The sequence below is a fragment of the Jaculus jaculus genome, chromosome 12, assembly GCF_020740685.1.
Source record: "Jaculus jaculus isolate mJacJac1 chromosome 12, mJacJac1.mat.Y.cur, whole genome shotgun sequence".
Lineage (NCBI taxonomy): Eukaryota > Metazoa > Chordata > Mammalia > Rodentia > Dipodidae > Jaculus > Jaculus jaculus.
Genome location: NC_059113.1, coordinates 97769691 through 97794737, shown reverse-complemented (window position 1 = coordinate 97794737; position 25047 = coordinate 97769691). Strand labels below are relative to the sequence as shown.

The following is a 25047-nucleotide window of genomic DNA, read 5'->3' as shown; positions in this document are numbered from 1 at the left end:
TATCTATCTGTCTTTCCTCTGTCCATCCATGCATCTGTCCTTGGAGGGGATTGAGCCCAGGGCATGAGGTAAGCTAGGTAATGCTGTGTTGCTCAGCTCCAGCTCCAGTCCTGTGCTTCTTGTCTGTATGTGCATTGTTCCCTTTTCTCATTTGCTCTCTCCTTGTCCTCCTTACCCACGTTGTCTGCCCTGTAGAGCATCATCTCACACCCTTAGCTTGTATTAGCAATCTGCCACATACTCCTTTTTATGTCCTTTTCCACTTCCTTACAAACATGTGTCTGTCGCTGGCTGTGAGTTTATCGTGTTAGTATATACAAATTGGCATCCCGCATTTCTTCCTCCACAGCACACTGATTATGGATATGCTGTGACTTTAATCCAGTCTTCTCAATGTCTTTAGGAGATAGGGTCATGTTGTACTCATGATGATATGCTTTGGGTTCCATAGTCTTGTTTTCCATTTTATGTTTTTGTTACTAAAAAAATCTATGGCAAGAGGCATTCTCACATGCTTATGTAATGAAACCTTTATTTCTATTTGTTTACTTTTCCATAAGTAAGTTTGTTGAGCCAAATAGCATATGCTCTTTTTTTTTTTTTTTTTTTTTTTTGGAGACAGGGTTTGCATGTATCCCCAACTGTTCTCAAGCTTACTACGTAGCTGAAGATGACCTTGAACTCCTGATCCCCCTGCCTCCATCTCTGACTTAAGTGATTGTAGGTGAGCATCTTTATGCACAATTTTATGAGGTACTGAAACCCAGGGGTCCATATACTGTATGAACACTTTACCAACTGAGCTCCTGTGTTTTTATTGTTTATATTCAATTTATTTGTTTTTTTTTGTTTGTTTGGCTGGTTGGTTGGTTGGTTTTTTGAGGTAGGGTTTCACTGCAGCTCAGGTTGACCTGGAATTCACTATGTAGTCTCAGGGTGGCCTTGATCTCATCCTCCGACTCTGCCTCCAGAGTGCTGGGATTAAAGGCGTGCATCACCATGCCCAGCTAATTTTTTTTATTATTATTAGCACGGAAAGAATTAGGTTCCACTGTGATGTTTTCGAACAGTGTTCTTTTTTCTTTCCTCCTTCTTCCTCATCTCCCTTCTCTCTTCTGCTCCCTAACATAGCTTCCTTCCGCCTTCATATTGCATGTTTCCTCCTGTCCTCTCTGCCCTATCTTAAGTCATGACTTGCACTCACTCTCACATCCTCTCACTTACGGTGTGTGAGAAAACTTTAAGTTAGGATCCACATAGGAGAGAGGATATGTGATATTTGCTTTATGGCCTTGGGTTTCCTCAGTATAATTTTTTTTTCTAATTTCACCCATTTTCCAGCAAATCTCCTAACTTTATTTTTCTTTACAGATGAGTACTGTAATGTAACACATTTTCATTATACAGTCACCAGTTGATGGACACCTAGGTTGATTCCATTTTCTAGTTGTTGTGAATAGAATAAGACTGAACATAGATGCACCAATATTTCTGTGGTAGGATGTAAAGCCCTATGAGCATTTACCCAGAAGAGGTATAAGTGGGTCATATGGTCTTTCAATTTTTAGCTTGAAAGACCTTCCCACTGATCTCCATAGTGGCTGCATCAGTTTACACTCCCCCCCCCCCAACAATATGTAAGAGCTCCTCTCTTCCCACAACCTTGTCAACTGTTCTTATCAATTTTTTTTGATGAGAACCATCCAGACCAGACTGAGATAGAATCTCAGAGTGACTTTAATAGTTATTTCCCTGATGGTTAATGATGTTGAACATTTTGTTTGTTCTTTTTTGTTTGTTTGTTTGTTTGTTTGAGGTAGGGTCCCACTCTGGTCCAGGCTGACCTGGAAATAACTATGTAGTCTCAGGGTGGCCTCAAACTTACGGCAATCCTACCTCTGTCTCCCAAGTGCTGGGATTAAAGGTGTGCACCACCATGCCTGGCTAATATTGAACATTTTTTAAAATACCTGTTAGCCATTTGTGTTTCTTCATTTGAGAATTGTCTATTCATTTCATTAGCTCATTTATTAATTGGCAGACTTTTTTTGGTGTTTAGTTTTTGCAATTCTTTATATACCTTACATATCAACCCTCTTGAAAAAGAATTAGCAAAGATCTCCCATTTTGTAGGCTTTCTGTTCTTTCTGCTGATAGTCTCCTTTGCTTTGAAAAAAAAAAAAACATTTACATTTAACAAATGATATCAGATTACGTTCTAAAATTTTATGTTCATTTATTTATTTGAGAGAGAAAGAGGGGGAGAGAGAGAGTGCTCCAAGGGCTCTAAGCTACTGCGAACAAACTCTGGACACATGCATCACCATGTGTATTTGGCTTACATGGGTTCTAGGGAATCGAACCTGCATCCTTAAGCTTTGCAGGCAAGTGCCTTAATCATTAAACCATCTCTCCAGCCCTCAGATTACTTTAAAAAAAATACTTATTTTTATCCATTTGTTAGAGACAGAGAGAAAGGGAGAGAGAGGCAGAGAGAGTAAAAATGGGCACGTCAGGGTCCCAGCCACTGCAAACGAACTCCAGACGCATGCGCTGCCATGTGCATCTGGTTTACGTGGGACCTGGAGAATTGTACCTGCATCCTTAGGTTTTATAGGCATGTGCGTTATCCGCTAAGCCATCTCTCCAGCCCCTCAGATTACTTTTTAATGAGTTGTACATTTCATTTCTGTCAGAATCATACACTTTTATCTGTATTCCTATGAGCAACATTTGTGATAGCTCTTTATTTTTTCTAGCATCTTGGGTATAAAGTATCTCATTTTTACTGTACTTTTAGTACCTACTACTAATTTTGAACATTTTTAAAATGGTGATACTTTGAATGAGTTCAGAGAGAACTTTTTTCATATTTTACACCTTTGCTATCCATTTTCTGTCACTTTTCTTATGAGTTGGTATGCTTAGTCATTATGCTTATTCTTAAGTAGATTGCCCAGCTCTATCCTTTGCCATACATCTTTATCAATAATACCTGTTTAAAAAATTCTCCATCTATTAATTCTTTAGAATTTATAGGTTTTCTTTTAAGTTCTGAATTCTAGCCATGGCTTAGTAAATGTTCAAATTTGTAGATTTTATACCTAGACCCTCGGGAAGGACAGTTGAGGGCCCTCTGTGTGCCTGGTACTGTGTGTCTATGAGTGTTTCACTGTCATTTTACATGAAGCTGTGCAGTTCTTTGTGTCACAATTGACGTGTTGAAAAGTAAGATAATTGGACAGAAAACAAAAGGAACTAGCGTCATATTTTTCAAGTATATTTATTTAATTCTTCCATATGCATGTTGTTTAAGATGGAGCGTTTTTTCCCATGGCTATTTCAGTCATATAGTCTATTTCATGAACTCATTGTCTATGGAGGGAGACATTTACAAATAAATGAAATTTGTGCCAGGCCTCTGACAGCACAAAGCAGAAAATGGTTGTATCTGCATGGAAATTGAGGCCTTCTCAAAACCTTTGGTGGCCTTTAAAACTGAGTCATTTACTGCGGCGGGAATGATGTGTTGTGGCTTAAAGTGCAGTGATGAGAGCGCGATGGGCCTGGCTGCACAGCGCACTGCTCACACGGGTCTGACTGGGATGTGTAAACTCTCTGACCCTTTATAAAATGCGGACAATGACACTTCTTTCATGGAGACACATTGGGGATTGTGAGACTTGAAGTAAAGCACTTTGTCTTTTTTTTTTTTTTTTTAATCTTCTGCATATGATGAGCCCCAATCAGGCTGTGTCGCTCCTGCTGCTGTTAACATTTTATAATCTGATGCAACAGCCCCCTCTGCCTCCCCTACTAAGTGTGTCAAAGAAAGAGGGTAGGAGGACTTCACACCAGGAGTCAGGTCGACGCAAAGCAGAGCAGCAGCTCTGAAGCAGTTCATGATAAGTGACATGATTTGCACCAGAGGGTGTACGAATGTAGTCGTAGATGGTGAGAGCTCCTTCTAAAGTATGTTTTAACATTAACTGCATAGACCAATGGTGGTTGTAGGTCCTGTTGGGGAGGAAGTGTTGAACTTGTTGATTTAGAGGTAAATGAAATTGAAACTTAGGAGGGTGACTTAGGAAGACAGCTTTTCTGTGTGATTTGCATGGTGTTTGCGGCTCTGTTAATTAAAATACTATATTAGACCAGTGACAGATCTTAAATGAATAGTTGTGAGGGTGTGTGTGTGTGTGTGTGTGTGTGTTGACACTGATTGGTGGTTGGGTATAAGAATCTGAAACCATCTTCAAATGACTCATTACTGTGGTTACACCCCTTTGCTATTTTATGGTGTAAGTAGAGAGTAGGAATGAATGAAACCAGTATAAATGAGAAGGCTGATTCTATAACCACTCTATTAAAATCCAAAAATGTCAAGAGGGAATACATTTCAAAGATGACAGAGAGATTTCGTCCTCCATACATCCCTCTTCCTTTTCTTTGTTTCCATTCTTCCTTTGACACGGAGAAGCCATTATACGGCCCATGTTGTTCTTAAACATGGATTTCCCATCATACAGCCCATGTTGTTCTTAAACATGGATTTCCCATCATACAGCCCATGCTAGGAGTTAGACATGGCGATCACATTGTGTAGCCCATGCTAGTCTTCAACTCTTGGATTTGAGTGCTCCTCCTGCCTCAAGTTCCTCCTCAGGTACACATCACTGTATTCTGCTTAGTGTAGACATTTGACGCTTGCAAGTGATACAAGGGAAGTACAAGCTTGTACAGGGACATCTGTGAAGGTCCAGATAATCGTGGGAGAAATTTGGGAGAATACTTACTGTGTGATTTTATAGGGTACCCATAAAGTCTGAATACTAAGAAATTACATAAAATTTTTAGTTACAATTAATCCTTGAATTGTCTTGTAAAATGCTTGTCTGGTTTTGATCTCTGGGTCATTTTGGCCTCATAGAAGGAGCTGGCAGTTATTCCCTCTTCTTTAGTATTTCTGTAGATTTTGTATAGAATTGATGGTTTTTGAGATGGGGGTCTGTCTAGGTGTATTGCTGTCCTTGATTTTCTATTGGGCCTAGCATTTTTTTTAAGTGTATGTTGTCAAATATTATATGCAGTATTATGTAAATGTCAGCTAGGTTCTTGTGGTTGATGGTCACATTCAAGTCTTGTATATTTATATTGATTTTATGTCTTTTAAAAAATGAATTATTGAGAGAAGAGCATTGAAATCTGTTTGTCATGGACTTGAATATGTACCCTGTCAACCCTCTTAGTTTTTGTATTATTTATTTTAGCTTTTAGTTTATAAAGACAAGTGTCTGGCTATGTAGTCCAAGCAGGCCCCGAACTTAGGGTCTTCCTGCCTCGGACTGATAAGTGCTGGGGTTCTAGCCACATCCCACTATAGCCAGTGCCTCGGTTGCGTGTGGTTTAAAGCCCTTTCTTTCATTTGGTTTGTAAGCAAGTAGGATAGTGTATTATTTACTTTCTTGTTAACTGTGACCAATCACCTGACCAGGAAAAGAAGGGAGAACTTGTTTTGTCACAGCTTGAGGGGACAGTCCATCCTGGTAGGGAGGGGAGGAACAGGAAGCAGCTGGTCACATGGCATCACGGTCAGAAAGCAGAGGCACGAATGCTGGTGCTCAGCTCACTGTCTCCTTTGTATTTTATTAGATTTTATATACTTGGGAGGGAAGGGGAGAGAATGAATGAAGGAATGAAGGAATATGGGTAGGCCAGGAACTCCTGCCTAACTCACTAACTCCAGACACATCCACCGCTTTATGTGGCTACTGCATAATCAAAATCCAGGACATTAGGATTTGCAAGCTAATTCCTTTAACCATTGAACTATCTCTATAGCCCACACTTGATCTTTTTTATATAGTCTAGAACCCCAGCTCATGGAATGCTGTGACCCACATTTTGGTTGAATCTTCCTACCTTTAATAACCTAATATAGAAAATCCCTTATAAACTTGCCTAGAGGCTTGTTTCCATGGTGACTCTTGAGCCCCATCAAATTGACAAAATTAACCAGCACAAGTAGTTATGATATCCTAATGAAATAATACCATTGTGAAGTGACCTTCTTTATCCTTGGTAATATTTCATTGTAAAATTTACTTAATCTAATTTGACGTCCTTTCTATTAATTTTGTCATTTCTAGGTTTTACTTAATTTTTAATTAATTGATTACTTTTTCTCCTCATAATGCGTTCTGCTTCTCTGCTTTTGTACAAGTGGTGATTTTGAGAGGAATGTCTGCTGTGGTGAACCTAATCCAGTTATATGATCATATATATACATACATATATATACATATGTATATATAAATGTATGTAGATATTAACGTGTATTGTTCTGGGATTCAGTTAAGTTACTTAGATATAGTTTGGCCCCCTCAGGATCTTGCTTTAAGACTTGTCAGGCAGGACCAGAGCAACATTTAACATGGTGCTAGTTCTCTCTCACTATAATGGGTAAACCCTTCTCTGTACTCTGCCTATTGCTCCATGAATTGTGAAATTGTGAGGGTTGTGTTGTTGTTATTGTTTTTGTTTTTCAAGGTAGGGTCTTGATCTAGCCCAGGATGACCTCACTGTATAGTCAGTCTGTACTCACTATGTAGTCGGGTGGCCTGGAACTCATAGCGATTCCTCTCCTCTACCTCCCAAGTGCTGGGCTTAAAGGCATGCACCACTGCACCCAACTGTTCTATAAATTTTATCTGTCTTTATTTCCCTGTAGTTTAAGCCATACATTTCCTAGTCATTTTTCAGTCATCAGTTGATGGACATCTAGGTTGATTCCATATTTTAGCTATTGTGAGTTGAGCAACAGTGAATGTAGATATGCAATGATCTCTACCATAGAGGACAGAGTCCTTAGGGTAGATATTCAGGAGTTGGGTGATATGATAGTTAAATTATATATTTTTTGTTTGTTTTAGGTAATGTATCACTCTATTCCAGGTTGACCTGGAACTCACTCTATAGACCCAGGCTGACCTCAAACTCACAGTGATCCTCATACTTCTGCCTGTGGAGTGCTATGATTAAAGGTGTGTGCCTCCATGCCTAGCTAGTTCAATTTTTAGCTTTGTGATAGACAATCAAAGAATTTGTCAAACCCTATTAAACCTAGTATCCTTTATGTTTTATTTATTTATTTTTATTAGTTTTCTATTCTGCATGTACAGGCAGTTTGTTAACATTATTAGGCTCATCCGTGACCTACCCCCTCCCCATCGGCCCCTCCTTGTTGAGGTATATGGGTCATGCATTCTGGAGTTAGCCCACAGTTATTGGTATGATAAATGTCTCTGTATATCATGACCCAACATGTGTCTCTGACATTCTTTCCGCCCACTCTTCCACAAAATTTCACTGAACCATGTTGGGTTCATTTTTAGTCTGCTTCAGTGATGAGGTGTTGGGGGCCTCTGGGGCTCTGGCTCTCTGATTTGGTAGGGGTTGATTTTTCTCTGTGTTGGTCTCCTTCCCCCTTGTGCTGGTATCCGGTTCATCAGGAAAACAGCACCCTTGCTTGTTTCACCAATTTTCCTTAGTTTTAGCCAGGGCCCTTTTGAGGTATGATGGGGTGGCTCTGTCCTTAGGATCTGCATCTATCTGAAAAAAAGAAGCAGATTCTCCAACAGAGAGTTAGCACCAGGACAAATTAGATAGCCCTTACTTTTTTTATAGAGAGTTTAATAGGTGTAGGCCCTCTTGTAGCCCATGATTGATGGTAGCTTGATATTGGAGAGTGGGCTTATGTTTGGATATGGTTCTGACTTGTTTCCCAGCTCCAGCTATGGGTCTTATACCACTGAGGGGATCAGTTAGCCAAATCAAGAGCAGTTGGTTCCCCACCATGGCTGTGTGCCACTATTGCACTTGTGTGGGCATCACAGCAGGTTATTTACTGCTAAGTACGTTGGACCATGAGTTGCTTGGACAGATATTGGTCGTTTCCCCAGTCGCCCACGTAGCACCTTCTGACACTAGACGCGCTGACTGTCTGGGGACTGACTCTCTCCTGGCTTCCAGCCATGCCGTTCCATTTTACATGTCAGCTGCATATGGTGTCTTCAGCAATAGGGTCTTACCACTAACCTTTGGTGGGTCATCAAGTACTCTGATAGAAATCTGTCATTCTTTTAGAAAACCTTGTAGGTTTCTCTGATCAAAAGCTCATTGTGGGTGATAGCCCCATGCTGGTACTGGGAGTTACAGGTCAGTGTCCCCTAAGAAAATAAGGGAAAAAAGTAACTAATATATAGACGTTAGAGAGGAGAGAGGGAGAGAGAGGGAGTGGGAGGGAGGGAAGATGTAGAGGATTTTACTTAGACTTGATCCTACCCTCTCCAGTGTCTTTTGGTTCAGGTGTTCCCGCCAATCCAAATGGATCAAAGACCTCAATATAAGACCAGAAACTCAAATACTACTGGAAGAAAATTTAGGAAGTACTTTCCATGACATAGGAATAGAAAAATACTTCCTGAACAAAACCCTAGTAGCTCACGATTTTAAACAGTCACTCAACTAATGGGATCATATGAAGTTGAAGAGTTTCTTTACAGACAAGCATATAATAAGCAAAGCCAATAGATTACCCACAGAATGGGAGAAAATATTTGCAGGTTATCCAACTGATAGAGGCCTAATCTCTAAAATCTACAAAGTACTCAAAAATCTAAACAGGAAGAAGTCAAACACCCCACTCTCAAAATGGGGCAAAGAGATGAACGGGCAGTTCACAGAGGAAGAAATACAAATGGCAAACACACACTTAAGAAAATGTTCATCATCCCTAATCATCAGAGAAATGCAAATTAAAACAACTGAGAGATTCCACCTTACCCCGATAAGGATAGCAAACATCAAAAAATCAATCGAAAATAAATGCTGGCGAGGATGTGGAGAAGCAGGAACACTCATCCACTGTTGGTGGGAATGTAGGATGGTACAACCACTTTGGAAAGCATTATGGAGACTCCTGAAAAAGCTGACTATAGAGACACCAACAGACCCAGTTATTCCCTTACTGGGAATCTACCCTAAAACCTTCAAACCACAGGCCAGAGTGATTTGCTCAACCATGTTTGTAGTGGCTCAGTTTGTGATAGCTAAGAGCTGGAATCAATCCAGATGTTCATCACTAGAAGAATGGATAACTAAGATGTGGTATAACTACACAATGGAATTCTATACAGCAGTAAGAAAAAATGACACAAAGAAATTTAAGGAAAAATGGTTGAACCTGGAACAGATCATTCTCAGTGAACTTACCCAATCACAGAAAAAAAATCATCACGTAGTCTTACTCATCTACAGCACCTAACCTGAATCTACCCAAGATACCTTACACACCCAGCAAGCATCTCATGGACTAGACACACTAGAAGGGATAGGGAGGGAAGGGAGGGCATCGAAGGGGTGGGAAACACTAATCTAGACCCAAACGGCAATGGTACCGTAAAATTCTACTTCCTAAAAGGCAGACCAAATGGCTGAATATTCACTAGGCCCTTACAGGAAACATCTTCTATGTTTTTGAGAAGTAACAAGGAATATTTCCAATAAGAATGAAAAAAATTCTGGTTTTATTTATAGCACTATTTCTGGGCTAATCATGCATGTAAGAAAGTGCTAAATGTAAATATTTTTGAGGCATGGCATAGTGGCCCATGCCTGTAATTTCAGCACTTTAAGGGTAGAGACAGGAGTATCAAAGCCAACTTGAACTAGATACAGAATTCAAGTCTATTCTGAGCTACCTAGTGAGATCCTATCTTAGAAACTAAGGACTGGGGATGTGGTTCTGCAGTAGAGCACTTGTCTAGCATGTGTTGGGTCCCAGGTTTAATCCTCAGTACCTCATGCATGTATGCATGAATAAGTCAGAGTTCAGGGCTAATCTGTGCTACGTAGCAAATTCCATGCCAGTGTCATCTATGTAATGAAACCCCACCTCAAAAACCTAACAAACACCTTAAAATTTGCATATTAGTAGTATAAAAAATAAAAAGGTTTTTTGAACATAGAAAGTATTAAATTATCTTAACAGAAAAGAGGTGAAACAGAATAGTCTCTTAGTCTTTTTCTACTAGTAGAGCATAGGTAGGGTAAGTGTATTTATGCTTACCTTATTATTAATAAAATGAGAGGTGGTTAGTGTGGTGATTACCCTGTCTGACATTATTTAAAACTGTTTACTTTGTAAAGAAATAAAAACATATTAGGATATGAGACCATTGACTTTTGAGTGGTAGTTTTTAATGATAAACTATTGGAATATTGTATTAAAATTTTTCTGTTGTGTGGGTTAAAGATACTGCCTATCTCTCCAGTATTATAAGCAGATGGAACCTTTCACACTGTTCAAGATAAAATTGACATTCTCACTTTCATTTTGTTAGTTTGTGTTGTAAACCATAAGCTTCAGACCCTGGTTTAATTCAGATTCTTTTCCAAGCCCATTGTGCGCTTTCTTTGCAGATTTAATACCTAGCCCTGTGCATCCTGTGATCCTACGAGGAAGACATGTTCCCTGTGACTGTTCTTTGGTTTTCTTTTGTACTATATTTTGGATTCTTGCTTTCTTTCAAACAATAAATCAGACAGGTATAATGTATTAAAACTGAGTTAAAAATTAGTTCAAAGATGGATAAATACCTTCTTTGTCCTCAGTTATCACTGTATTTCACTTTTGACTCATTAGGATATATATGAAATGCTAGTTCAGTAAAAGATGGCTTTTGTAATGCATCATATAGAATGCAAATTATTTTTAAGGTAAGGAATATTGAAGGTAAAGTCGAACCAAGTAAAAAGTCTGAATTATTTACAGGCCAAAGGCTTAAAGGTGCATCGCTCCAGCACAAATATTAAATTATGAAATGGGAATTTCAGTTTGCTATAAATCTGCCTGCCATAGCAGCTTAAAATAAAATAGTTTTGCCCATCTAAAGCAACATCAATTTGCCAGTCAGTGCTTCATGTATCAAAGAGCGTTCTGTGAAAATATCAATATCATTGGTTAATATAAATGAAATTAATTTTTAAAGCTGGGCTAAAGGTTGACATCTGAAAAATTGCATTACTTTGCAGAAGAGAAATTTCTGTCTTCTAGTGAAATTTCAGGTCATGGGGGCAAGTAATTTTCACAATCTTCAATGGGAGCTAGTGAAATATGAACTTCATTGTCACCTAGCCCCAAAGCGATAAGATAAAATGAGCTGATACATCATGTGCTGTGGTTTTATCATCTCCCTCAGTAATTGGAAGAGAAAACATAAGAGCGTTGTGTTTGTGTGCTTCCCCCATGCCCCTCCCAACTGCCCCAGCATCCACACCCAGGCTAAAGTCGTTTTAGCCCAATCAATACAAAGGTCATGTAACATTGTATTTATATTTTTTTAATTTTTCATGCTGACTAAGGCTGCCAAGTAGCACATTGGAGTAATGAATATGTTTAATTGAATGTGTCACCCATGAAAATGTTAAATGAGGATACTGTACTGCCTCATAGCATTAGTAAGTAGGAGGAAATATATAGAAGAAAAAATTAAATAAGAACTCATAATTAATTTAAAAAGTAGGGATTTTTTTTGTTTGCATGACTTTTATCTTTGTTACTGTTTTGCTGTTTTTAGAGATTGGGGACATTCTCTCTCTCTCTCTGTGTCCGTGTGCACATATGCAATTCCATCTTACAGTTTCTACTAGATCTCTGTAATTTGCTTTCTCTATATTTTGTTTGAAGAGTATGTTTGTCAAATCTTCACACTAAAAGTTGTATGGCTCATAAGGAAGTAAGCCCTTCAAATAGCAATTTAATATTATCAGAATTAACTAAGCACAATATAAAAACTATTATAAACCAAACTTTGAGATTCTTGATTAAAATTACTTTAAATGTATTTATGTTGTAGTTGTAAGTATGTTAAATATATAGATATATTAGTGAAGAGTTGATTTGGGAGTGTTTTTCAACATGTGTTTTTATTTTAAAGATGTTTCAAATATTAACTATTTTCTCATAACATATACTTTATAATTGTATTCTATGACTATAGGATAAGGGGAAATTTTTCTAGACTTTTCTAACTGTGCTGTCATGGTTTATTTAATGGTATGATTAGTTTCTAGCAAATATACTAAGCTTAAACATTTTTCTTGATAGTAAGCGTATCTGTACAGTTTCAGAATGGTTTTATTGTGAAATTTCAAGTACTATTATTGATTGTATTATATGATTTTATTCTAATTACACAGGTATTCATAAGTCAGTCTGCGTTGTCTAAAAAAGTAAACTCTCCATAAATTGGGAAGTATTTATTGAAATAGGATATGCTGATGCTCATTTAAATATCAAGATTGGTCTTTTAAATACTCATTCTTGATTCCATATATGCAGACTTCCATGTACACACTTTTTGTTTAGAAATAAAGCACTTTCTCACTGTAAAAAAAAATTCTCCTTCAAGAAAAAATTTAAAGCAATTGAATTTTCCTGAGGGTCTTTTCAATAGAAAGCCTCCCTTCTTTATTTCTTTAGTGAAACCAACATGGCTTTATCAGTTTTAAGTCTGCTTTGCAGTAAGTAAGGGTACCATTTAGTTGAGCAACAAATGCGAGTTTCTACTTCTGTTCTTTTATGACTATCAAGAAACCAGACTTTTGGTTGGATTGTTTCATAGCCTTTTGTAAAAGGAGTAGTTTAAAGGAAATGAAAAAACGTTTCACTTTGAAGCTAAGAATAAATTTAGCATCATGAGGACATTTTTGTATTTAAACAGAGAAGTATCCGCAGAGCTGAAAGAAGAATTGTAGACATTGTTTGAGAAAATAATACATATATCAGATAAGATATGCTTGATTTTTAATATGAAGAAATTTAAGATATGTGTATATATTATGTAATCATATTCTGTCACCCTTAACTTTTACATTTTAACTTATAAACTATCTTTGTTGAAATAAATAATAACAAAATTAAAAGTTAAATTCACTGATAATCTTACTGACAATAATAAAACAAGGTGGGAAACATTCACAGAGAGTGCTCTGGGCTTAAGCTTTCAAGCTATTCTAGACTTGGGGTCATAACTGCAGAGCCATGGTAATGATACGGTTTCCATAGCAACTGATTCATTGGAGGGCCAGACCTCTGTCTAGGGTGCTGTCAGTATATGTAGAGTTTCAGTGAACAGAAAGTCCCAAAGAAGGGTCTGCTTCTACCTAATCCAGTTTTAATTGAACTCTAGAGACTTTGATGTGAAGCCTCAGACCAGGCACACACTACCCATTCCAGGAAGAAATGAACCTTGTGCCTAGCTGGGCCTCAGCTGCTTTGGGGCACTGACACCTTTTCCTAATGAATACTTTAAAGAAATGTTATTGTCTCAATTTCAGGTAGAAATTCTTCAGTGAGGAGATTCTTCATTTCTATTTTAAGCTTCAAGGATCTTGACTCTAACAGTAGCTTTATTTGTTAAATTGTTTCTAGTTAGACAGTACCTTTTTAATATTTTAAAATTTGAATACCTAAACAATTTCAAATGATTTTCTATCTGTTTCTGATTTTCTCTGAGTTTCAAAATATTACTAGACCTTCTTAGACTTAATTTCAAAGCATGCTGCCATACATTCAGCATGTTACTGTTCACATCAAGTTCGGAAACATACAAAGCAGTGCCGTTATCTTTGGAAACACACTAGTAGTATAAATACATACAATTGATGATCCTCATACACACATGCTGATTGGCTCTAAAAAGGAGGGAAAGGGGATCAGGTATGTTAGATACAAGAGTCTTCACTATTTCAAATGGTTTGAATATAGTTACTTGGAAAACTAAGAGTATTTCATAAAGTTGAGAAGTAGGTAAGTGGGTTATGCCATTTTGTATATTTTTTTTAATTTTTATTTTGTTTTTTCGAGGTAGGGTCTCATTTTACCCTTGGCTGACCTGAACTTCACTATGTAGTCTCAAGGTGGGCTCAAACTCACAGTGATACTTCTACATCTCCCTCCCTAGTGCTGGGGTTAAAGGTGTGTGCCACCACACTTGGCTCTATGCTTTAGTTTTAAAAAATATTTTATTTATTTACATGTGTGATAGAGGCAAATAAAGAGCAAGAAAGAAAAAGGCATGCTTAGGCCTTTTCTTACTGCCTACACACTCCAGATGTATGTGCCACTTTGTTCATCTGGCCTTACTTGGTAGCTGGGAAATTGAACTGAGGCCAGTAGACTTTGCAAGTGAGCACCCTCAGTCCCTGAGCTACTACAGTGTTGTTGTTGCTGTTTTTCATTTTAAAACTCAAATTTATGACCTTTTAATATAAATTTTAAGTATGTAGAAACCTGACTCTCCCACTATAAGAATTAATTCCTGTTAATTGTAACTATCTTCATCCAAGGCGTATCTGTGCACTAGAACCTCAGACATATTTTAAAGGAGTCTGGCACTGTAATTCAGGTTGCTGTCTGAATAACCATACTTTTTAAAGGAGTAGATCTACATGGAAGTGGTTTCTGGTTTTTTTTTTTTTTTTGGATTAGCCACAGAACTACCTCAGTACAGTGGAACTCTCAGAACAGCATTTTTTCATACGTGTTTGTGTTGATAGTCTACTAGAATGTCAGAAAATCAGTAGCTGCCTGTTCCTATCTGTGCCATGGTTGACGTCACTTTGTGGGCAGCAGGCCTCATCACAGAGTTCCGTGCCTAGGGCATGGAGTTCTCCGACAAGCATGTGGTACTCCTTCATGTGGTACAGGAAAACAGGTGAAGAGGTTACATAGCCACTGAGCCTTCCGACTTTGCAGATATCCAGTCCTTATTCCTTATTTTCTTTTTTTAAAAATATTTATTTATTTACAAGGAAAGAAAGAGATAAAGAATGACAATGGGCATGCCAGGGCCTCAAGCCACTGCAAATGAACTCCAGATGCATGCACTACCTTGTGCATCTGGCTTTATGTGGGTCCTGGGGAATCAACCCTGGTCATTAAACTTTGCAGGCAAGTGCCTTAGCTGCTGAGCCATCTCCACCCCCTGCCCTCATTCCCTTTTCCTTTTGAGAAAGTCTTGCTTTGTAGGCTATACTGCTTCTAGCTTACCATCTTTTCATTTTAGCCTCCCAAGTGCTGGGGTTACAGGTGTGCAACCCATGCCTGGTGATCTCATCTCCTAAGAATTATTACAATGAAACCTTAAGGGAATCTCTAAACTTAGGCATCCAAAAAATTGGAGTAGGCCAGTCTCTGCCCCTAACTTGGACTTTATGTTCAATATTTAACAGGCCTTAGACTCATTCTGCTTAGCAATAGAGTGGTTGACTATATTGTGTTGTAAGTGTTGTAATGTCAGTAAAATCTTTTCTTAATAATTGACAAGTCCAGGTGGCAAGCGCATATAAATGGGAGTTCAGCAGATAATAGTGGTGAGTTATGTGAAAACTGTGCCATGATTGGGTGTGTGCCAGTTGTCACATGGCACATAGAGCCAAGTTTTCTAGGTACCACGAGGGCTGAAGAGTCATGTAAATAGCCATTTTTCTCAATCATTTGAACTATGTGAAATTTTGTTCAAAGCATCATATGTGCCAAACAAAATGAGTTGAGTAGCTTATCACCCCCCATGCTTTAATTTATTTTAAAAAAATCTGCTTTGTCCTAGGCCATTTTTAAGGCAGTAGAAATAGAGTAGATCCAAAGGTTCTCCTGGCACACAGCTTAGATTCTAGTACTCTGGGGTAAGAGAAGCATAAAACAAACAAGCAGATATCATAATTTCATAAAAGGCTAAGTATTCCACAGGAAATCTGTTGAGTAAGGGGTGGGAAAAATTGTACTGAGAAAAGTGGGGTTTAGATCCTTGAGGATCTGTAATCTGTGGATAGAAAGTGTGAGCATAAGCCAGCCCTGAGTGTACTGGTAGAAGAATATTCAAAGTAGGAAGGAAAACAGAGTAAAAAACACAAATCCTAGGATTAATACCAGTGCTTTCGTCCTCTCTCTGCCTCTTGGTCCAGGTTGTACAGGGCATTTGTTGAGTGACTGAGAAGTTGAACTTCTTCCACCAGTTTCAAAGCAGAACATGAGAAATAGTTGTTTTGTACATTGATATTTCATTTTATTTCAAAAAATTGCAGCTTAGAATTGTGCATTTCTTTTGTACCAAAAATAGAATTATTCTTATAGAGAAATTGAAATACATAGCTACTGAATATGGTAGATGTCCTTTTCTTTTTTTTTTCCAAAGAAATTGCATCATTTGTATTGAGGAATGTGAATTTGTTTGCATTTAGGGTTGGGAAAGTTGAGAGTAGTAAGGAAAAGGATGATTCATATAGGACCAATTACTAGCAACTGTTTTCCTTTCCGTGCTGATCTCATTTTTACCCCTTTGATGAAGTATCATGATCACGTGTTTTATTTGTACTTCTTAATTCTTAACTTTGTTAGCTTTCATGGATTTGTATCATGTTGTTAACAAGGACAACTCATTCTCTTGATGGGGAAATGCTCAGTCTGATTGTCATTCTTTCATAATTAAGCTTTTGCAATAATCTTTTTGAAAAATCATCCTTGAATAACAGGGCAAAGGAGTGGCTAAGGATCAAAGATAGGATTTCTTTGAATCGGCAAAGCATTTCAAGCAACTGAGTCTGTCATGTGGGGTGACAAGAATTGTAACAAGTTACTCTGACAGCTATCCTCTCCGTAGATTATACTGAGCTCATCTGCAGAGTGACAAAACGATACTTAACCTCTAACGTACTTAGTCTTTCTTTTCTGAATAATTTTTTTTCCTTAAAGTGACCCCAAAATTGTATACATTGCTAAGTTACATGATGTTACATATGTTTTTAAGCATGTAAATTGTATTACTGGGCCAGTTAATAATAATATGTAAAACTGGTTTGCATATGTGGCTCAAGCATGTATGGTATTCTTTGAAGGTTTTCTTTGTTCTTCAGGCTTTATCTGAAACTTTACTTCCTATACTATAATTTAAAAATCAGTCAATAAATAATAGAGTGTGTATTTCTTGTGAAACAAGTTTAAATTTTAATTGTAATTCGATGTTGCATATTTTATTCTCCTTTTCATGTAAGCTTTTTTTTTTTTTACAAATAGCAATGTATTTTCTTTGTCTCTTTCCAAATTATTTAAATTATTATCAAACTCTATTTATTTATTTTATTTTTTGAGGTAGAGTGTCTGTCACATTAGTGCTGGTTGACCTGGAATTCACTCTGTAGTCTCAGGGTGGCCTCAGATTTACAGCAATCCTCCTACCTCTGCCTCCTGAGTGCTGGGATTGAAGGCGTGCACCACTATGCCTGTCTTAAAACTTTTTTTTAAGAAATTGTTTTCCTCTTTTAATTGGGGGATGGACACAACACTAACAGCATTTAATATTGTCACTTATTTTGAATTATCTTTTTCCTTACCAGATTCTGGCATATACTGAAGGGCTGCATGGAAAATGGCTATTCTCAGAGATTCGATCAATCTTTTCTCGTCGTTACCTTTTGCAGAATACAGCCCTGGAGATCTTTATGGCAAACCGAGGTAATGTACCACAGAAGTACATGGTTGCTAAGTTACTTCTTTCTCTTTAAAGTGTCATTTTTGAACATACCATTATTGTTTCCATTTAGATTGGATTTTGTATTCTACCCTCTTCCCTAGTGACTTCATCTTGCATAAAACACTGGTCTTCATGTGTCTATTTTTACTCTCCTTTGATCATTTTTTGAATCATTTTTCATTCTTTTGGCCATATCACAGATTGGTGAAGGCTTAACTGTGGGGAATCAGAAACCATCCTAACTTGCTGTGGAGTTTGCTGTCCTCAGCATTGTTTGCTTTACTCCTTCTGGTAGGCAGGTGGCTCCATTTGGGAGAAGGAAAGATAATCAGATGAATTAAACATTTATTTTATCTTTTGTCCAGTGTGTTGCTATTATAAAGGACAACCAGAAAATTATACTGAATTGCATTAGCTATCTTGTGTTACATTGTTTTTGAAGGTTGAACTAAAATTCTATTTGTGGGTTTACATTAGAACTTTTTGAAATCCATTCAAAACAGAAGGGAAAACAAGTTGTACTCGAAAGAGATAGAGAATTGCGTATTTATTGGGGTACATGAGGGAAAATGTATAACCCTTAGTAGTGAGGCTGGGGATGTGGCTCAGTAGGTCAAGTGCTTGCCCTGCAAACATGCAGAGCTGAGTTCAGACTTTCCAGGACCCATGGGAGAGGCAGGTATTGAGGCACATGCCTGTAATCTTATCATTTGGAGGCACAGACAGGAGGATCCCTGGGGCTTGCTCACCAGCTACTAAGGTGAATTGTGAGCTACAGGTTTAGGAAGAGACCCTGTTTCAACAAATAAGGTGGAGAGCAACTGAGGAAGAATACTGATGTTGACCTCTGGTCTCCACATGCACATACATATGAACAGGCATAGACACGTATGTCTACATCACACATGTGCACATATTTACGTGTTACTTGTACATGATATTACTAAGTACTGAGTATGTGCTTAGTGAATGATCCATGACCTACTTACCTAAAACATGTAATGCCATTGTTTAAAACATATGGCAACATAGGGTTTTTTTCAAGTTTTTTTTTTTTTTTTTTGTCTAGGCAAAGCAGGACTATCTTTAAGAAAACTGTAACATAAATGTGATTCTGCTAGTTATGTTAATATATAATTAAGATTTGAAGGCCTGGAAAATTAATATCCTTTAAGTTCTTTCATTTTGTGACTTTATTATCAATTTTTAAGTTGGGTAGAGTTTTGTATGACTGTCATAAGCAACATAGCTGAATGTGTCTTATGTTGCTTGATGCTTCTTGATATTCTCATATACATATAGTTACTGAAACATAAATGACTAGAAAGCATTTACATTTGATTACTAGCCATAGGGAAATTTTTTTTCCTTCTGGGTGCAAAGTTCTGGATTATATAAACGTATGAAGCATGCATGTGTAAGTACTGTAAAGAAAGCTCCTTTTCCATGGCTCATGACTGGAAATGAATATAACTGATGGCTTCATAGTAGCTTTTAGTGTTAAATGGATAACTAGATAAAGGTGAATTTTAAATAGTTCTAGAAACTTATATTTGACTTTGAAAATTCAGTTTTTAATTGCTGATACAACAATAGTTGTTAGAACTTGACAATATTTGTTGAAGGAACCATCTTGGTTGAAGGACTTCATAAATGAAAGCAATATCACATTTAGAATATGAAGTTTAATATTACATATTAAATTTGATATGTGTCATCATGAAAGGGATGTAGTATGAATTGTATTTCATAGAAGCCCAAAACAAGAGTAAATATTTGTTGACCCAGGAAGTCAGTTTTCCAAAACAAACATTATATTGTTCTAATTTTCACAAAATATATTTGTTGTAGTTGCCGTAATGTTCAACTTTCCAGACCCTGCAACCGTAAAGAAAGTGGTTAACCATCTACCTCGTGTTGGTGTTGGGACCAGTTTTGGATTACCTCAAACTAGGTACTGCATTATTATATGAGAAAATGTAACAACATTATTATTCTCATTCATTAATATGTATTAATAATCTTATTTTGGAATGCATTAACTTCTATTTTATGTTCTCAGTGATTATTGTTTTGTTTTATTCTGAGTCTATCATAATACAGTATATTTTCTAACAGACTGCATACTTTTTAAATAGTCACTAAAGAAAAGATTTCCTATTTTTCTTCCATTCATCTATACACCATACCCCATACACATATACACAGTCAAGTTTTAAAGGTTAATTTATATCTTTTACTTTGGTGAAAAAATGTATATTTTATAGTGTGAGACCACCATATTCTCATTAAAATGGAAAAAATGAAAAGGGAGGAAATGCTAGAGATCATATGTGGAACAATTTGAATTTTTATTCACTACCTACACAGTATATAAATTGGTATGGCCACTTTGGATAACTCTTTGGAAACATAAAGCTGGACATATCTATGTCCTATTGCATTCTCACTATTGTATTCCTAGAAATAGGTCCAGTAGAAATCCATGTACAATAATGTTCACATTAGCATTATTTATGATAGTCTCAAACTGGATTTGGGTTATCTTTCTACTTGTTTATATCTTTTTAAAAATATTTTGGGGCTGGAGAGATGGCTTAGTGGTCAAGCACTTGCCTATGAAGCCTAAGGAGCCCATTTCAAGCCTTGATTCCCCAGGACCCACATTAGCCAGGTGCACAAGGGGACACATGTGTCTGGAATTCGTTTGCAATGGCTGGAGGTCCGGGCATGCCCATTCTCTCTCTTTCTCTCTCAGCCTCTTTCTCTCTGTGTCACTCTGAAATAAATAAATAAAAATTTTAAAATATTTATTCATTGGACAGAGAGAGGCACCTCTCCAGACCTACTTATTTCTATCTTGTTCAGTTATTTCCACCAGTGTTTCCTAACTTCCAATATGCCGTATATCTCTTGGCATAAGGAACCAGGAGAATGGAGGGATGGCACCGGTCAATTGGCTATATTACAGGCATACTATCTCTAATCCTGTGTTTTCATGGAAGGTATTGATTCACTGTCATTACAGCTTAGATAGCTAACTTAAAGAATGGGAAACTCATACACACAGAAATTATTTTTATGGATTGATATGAATTGAGTAGAAAAGTAAAGTTTACTTTAAGCAGGCCTAAGTTTCTATTGAGTTGAACTGTTTTTTCTTATTTTTGATGGTATGAATCAACCCTGGGGCCTTGAGCCTTCCAGGCAAGCACTCATCCACTGGCTATATATATTTCTCTGGTAGTATATTATTACATATTATGCACAAAGTGGACTTAGCCTGGGGCTGGAGGACTTTCTGGGGTGATGCACTACCTCTTAGCAGGAAGCCTTAGTTCCCCAAGAGGCTGTTAATGTACTATATACGTGACATGGAGCCTGCTTCCAGAAGAGAAGTGATCCAGTGAGGCAGAGGCTGCATGCCTTTTCATGATGTTCCCTTGCTAGTAGCACCCATTACTTCTGTCCAAACTCTGTTCATAACAAGTGAGTCCACAAAAGTAGCCCAGACTCCAAGAAAGGGAAATTCAGCAATTCTGTAGACAAATTTCAGAACTGCTTCAGGATATAACTTTGTATGAATCAGAGAAAACCCTAATAAATTATATAAGATAATGGCTCTATTGGGGCTAGGGAAATGGCTTACCTGTTAAGGAGTTTGCCTGTGAAGCCTAAGGACCTCAGTTTAATTCCCCAGGACCCACATAAGCCAAATGCACAAGGGGGCATGCATTTAGAGTTTGCAGTGGCTGGAGGCCCTGGTGTGTCCATTCTCTTTCTCTGTTCCTCCTTCTCTCTCTCTCTCTCTCTCTCTCTCTCTCTCTCTCTCAAATAAATAAATAAATAAATAATTTTTTTTTTTTAAGTTTCATTCATCACCAAGTAGGTGTTACAACTAGGAATTCCTTGTAAAATTTTCCCACAATGGAAGGTTAAAGTCTTAGTTCATTAATCTCTCTCTTTCTCACTCTTTTGGCAGGGTCTCAGTCTAGCCCAGGCTGACCTAAGACAAATCATTCCATGGCATCCTTAGCTGGCCTCACAGCAATCCTACCTCAGCCTCCCAGATGCTGGGATTATAGGTGTGAGCAACCGTGCCTAGCAATTCATTAGACTCTTAAGTCAATTTTGAGCCCTTAGAATATATTAAGAACCTAGCAATGTGCAGGGTGGAAACCATCTTGTCTATGCATACTTAAATATATGAACTAAATGTCTGAAGACTGTACATTTGGAGAATAATTAATCCTACTACCTGTTGCCCACAGCTTCTTATATGGGCTGGCACACCCATTTTCGCTCTCTCTCTCTGCCTCTTTCTCTCTCTCAAATAAATAAATAAAATACATATTTTTTTAAAAGTCTTAATGGTTTTTCCTAATTTCATCTCACCCTATGAATTATTTAGAGTTGTCTTTTCCCTTTTTTACAAAGAATGTACAAAACGATATTTAAATTTGTGGTGTAGGGCTGGAGAGATGGCTTAGCAGTTAAGTGCTTGCCTGTGAAGCCTAAGGACCCCGGTTCGAGGCTCGATTCCCCAGGACCCACATTAGCCAGATGCTCAAGGGGGCACACGCGTCTGGAGTTTGTTTGCAGTGGCTGGAGGCCCTGGCGCGCCAATTCTCTCTCTATCTCTGTCTCTCTCTCTCTGTGTCTGTCGCCTAAAGTAAATAAAATAACAACAAAAAAAAATTAAAAAATAAAAATAAATAAATTTATGGTGTACATATGTTTTTACCTTTGAAATGACTCAAAAACTAATAGATGTGTGAATACTATTTTTATATATTTTGTAGTCATTAATGATTTTAATCAATCATTATGGAACCTTTATATGATAATGGCATTTTAATGACAGCTTACCCAAATATAGTAGTTCAAATCATATCTTAAACATTAGTTGTAATAAAACAATCTCTAATGTTCATTAGTGTAACATGAGTGGTATTCTCAGGATTATAGGATTCATCATGAATATTTGATAGGCAAATAATAATTCATGACTTACTCTTAATATCAATAGTCTTAAGTTGGTTTTACATCAGATTCTCTCTCTTGCAGGCGCATTTCATTAGCTAGTCCACGTCAACTTTTTAAAGCCTCTAATATGACACAGCGATGGCAGCACAGAGAGATTTCAAATTTTGAGTACTTGATGTTTCTCAACACAGTGGCAGGTAACTCATGTGAACACTAGACTCATTTCAAACAGTAAATTGTGAATTGTGTCATGCTTAGATTATTTTGAATAGTTTGTAAGTAGTATATTTTATTGCTATTAGAATGCATTAAAAAGCACATTGGGAATAGCTTGTAGCTTTGTATATGAATGATTGGCTGCCATAAAGCAATTTAAAAAGCATAAACCATTTCCCAAATAACAGACAAAATTAGAATTTATAATTATTTAATATAATAATAATAATAAGTTTATTGTAGAAGGAAAGAACATGATAAAATTTAAGAATATACTAACAAGTATATGTTATATAATGACCTACTGAAGTACAATATGAGCATAACTTCAAGTAAAATATTAAGTTTAGAAATGTTTACATTAGGACCCATACATGAATGGATAAGCATTAAATAGCCCTTGGCAGGTCTGCAGTAATGTAATGCTGAAAGTAGCCCATTAAATCTTTCTGTAAACGAGAATAGCGAATAGAAATTCATCATTATTTTCCATTTGTGCCATGGAATAAACAAGGAATGTATCTGTAACATTTGACATTCATTTCAACACACTGACGTGATGTGTATTTGAAGATAAAATACATAAAAAGAGAATAAGGCATGTTTCCTACTTCCAGCAGTGTTACATATGAGTACAAGGTGAGTGTTCCTTTTCTGAAATGCTGAGACAAGAAGTGTGTCAGAACTGGAGGGAGAGAAGAATAGTAAGTTTTGAGGGAGATAGGTTCAAGAGCTCAGGTGAAGGAATTAGCAAAAAGAGAGGTAGTGAAGATAAAATAGGGTATTATGAGGAGTTGGAAGTCAAGAGAATCACTTAGAACATTCTTTTATCTTCTAGGGGAAGTCGTCATGTAGTTATCTGAGGGCAAGGCATGAAGAAAACATGAGCAGCTGTGTACTCACTAAAGGGAGTTTAAAGTAGTGTGACACAGGAAGCTTATGTAACAAGCTTAATGAACATTTATGTATGTAGTAAATCAGTTACCTGAAATTAATTGAATATATAGTAATAAATATAAACCCTCCGATAGCTTCTGTTGCAGTCAGGTTTGCATTGCTGGCAGAAATCATCTGACCAAGTGAGGCTTGTGGGGAAAAAAATGGGGCTTATTTTGGCTCACAGGCTCGAGGGGGAAGCTCCATGATGGCAGGGAAGGTGATGGCATGAGCAGAGGGTGGACATCACCCCCTGGCCAACATAAGGTGGTTAATAGCTGCAGGAGAGTATACCAAACACTGGCAAGGGGACACTAGCTATAATAATAATATAAGCCCATCCTCAACAATACAGTGCCTCCAGGAGGTGTTAATTCCCAAATGTCCATCAGGTGGGAACCTTGCATTCAGAACACCTAAATCTATGGGGGACTCCTGAATCAATCCACCACAGCTTCTGTTTGCCTTCAATGTCTTTTTTATATTTACCATGTCTGTTTAAAATTCAGAATTGGTAATTCATTTTAAGATTTCTTTTATAATATTTTCTTTGCCATATATTGTATATTATAATATCATAACACATTTGACAATCAATAGGCATTCAGTAACTATATATTGAATTAAACTCAATTAAAATCTAAACTCACTGAGCAAGCACATACTCTATTTTAAGGGTGCAGTGAACTTTTGATTTGTTTTTTAGGCTATTTAATCAGATGGGACAAAATGAGGAGTGTGTTGCTTAGGAATATCTAAATTAAATTGTGAAGGAAGCAGGGGCTAAGTAGTAGTGATACAAAAAGGTCTTCTTCTATTTTGCTTGGCTGTTTTTCAGAGAAAAATGAAAATTATAGATAAAAATGCATCACGGTACCATAACTTCCGAATTCAAGTTATGCATATTATTAATATGCTGTAAGACTGTCTCTAGGCAATTAGGTCATCCTGGTAAACCTTAAGCCCAAGTTGAGTCAAATAAACCACAGCTAAATACATGAGATCATAAAAAAGACTTAGATACCAAGAGTCTCCGTGGAGAACAACTTTAGTATTCAGCTGTATGTGCTATGATACCAGTGTATGTTTAAAAATAAAAACATGCAATATGAAAGGAATTCAAGTAATATTAATAGTCTTTCCTCCCTTGTACTTCAGCAATAAAGTCTTTTCACATTGAGTTTTACCAGAAATGGGTTGTAGGTTGGTAAATAGTGAGCTGAGATTCACATGCCTGTCTCCTGGCTCCAGACACAATGATCTCATGCACACTGCTGCCTTCCAAATGTGACGACTCCTATAAAACTGCTGTGCA

The 25047-nt window shown here is 37.2% G+C and overlaps 1 protein-coding gene across 4 annotated transcripts in view; it reads left to right on the top strand.

Annotated features, from left to right (window-relative positions):
* Lrba (LPS responsive beige-like anchor protein) overlaps positions 1-25047 on the top strand; it is a 570297-nt gene that overhangs the window by 381793 nt on the left and 163457 nt on the right. For all 4 annotated transcript variants that reach the window (XM_045131452.1, XM_004655860.2, XM_045131451.1 and 1 more), the window contains exons 41-43: positions 17458-17575; positions 19446-19548; positions 22662-22777. In XM_045131452.1, the coding sequence (XP_044987387.1) occupies positions 17458-17575; positions 19446-19548; positions 22662-22777 (337 nt within the window). The remainder of the gene's footprint in view (positions 1-17457; positions 17576-19445; positions 19549-22661; positions 22778-25047) is intronic.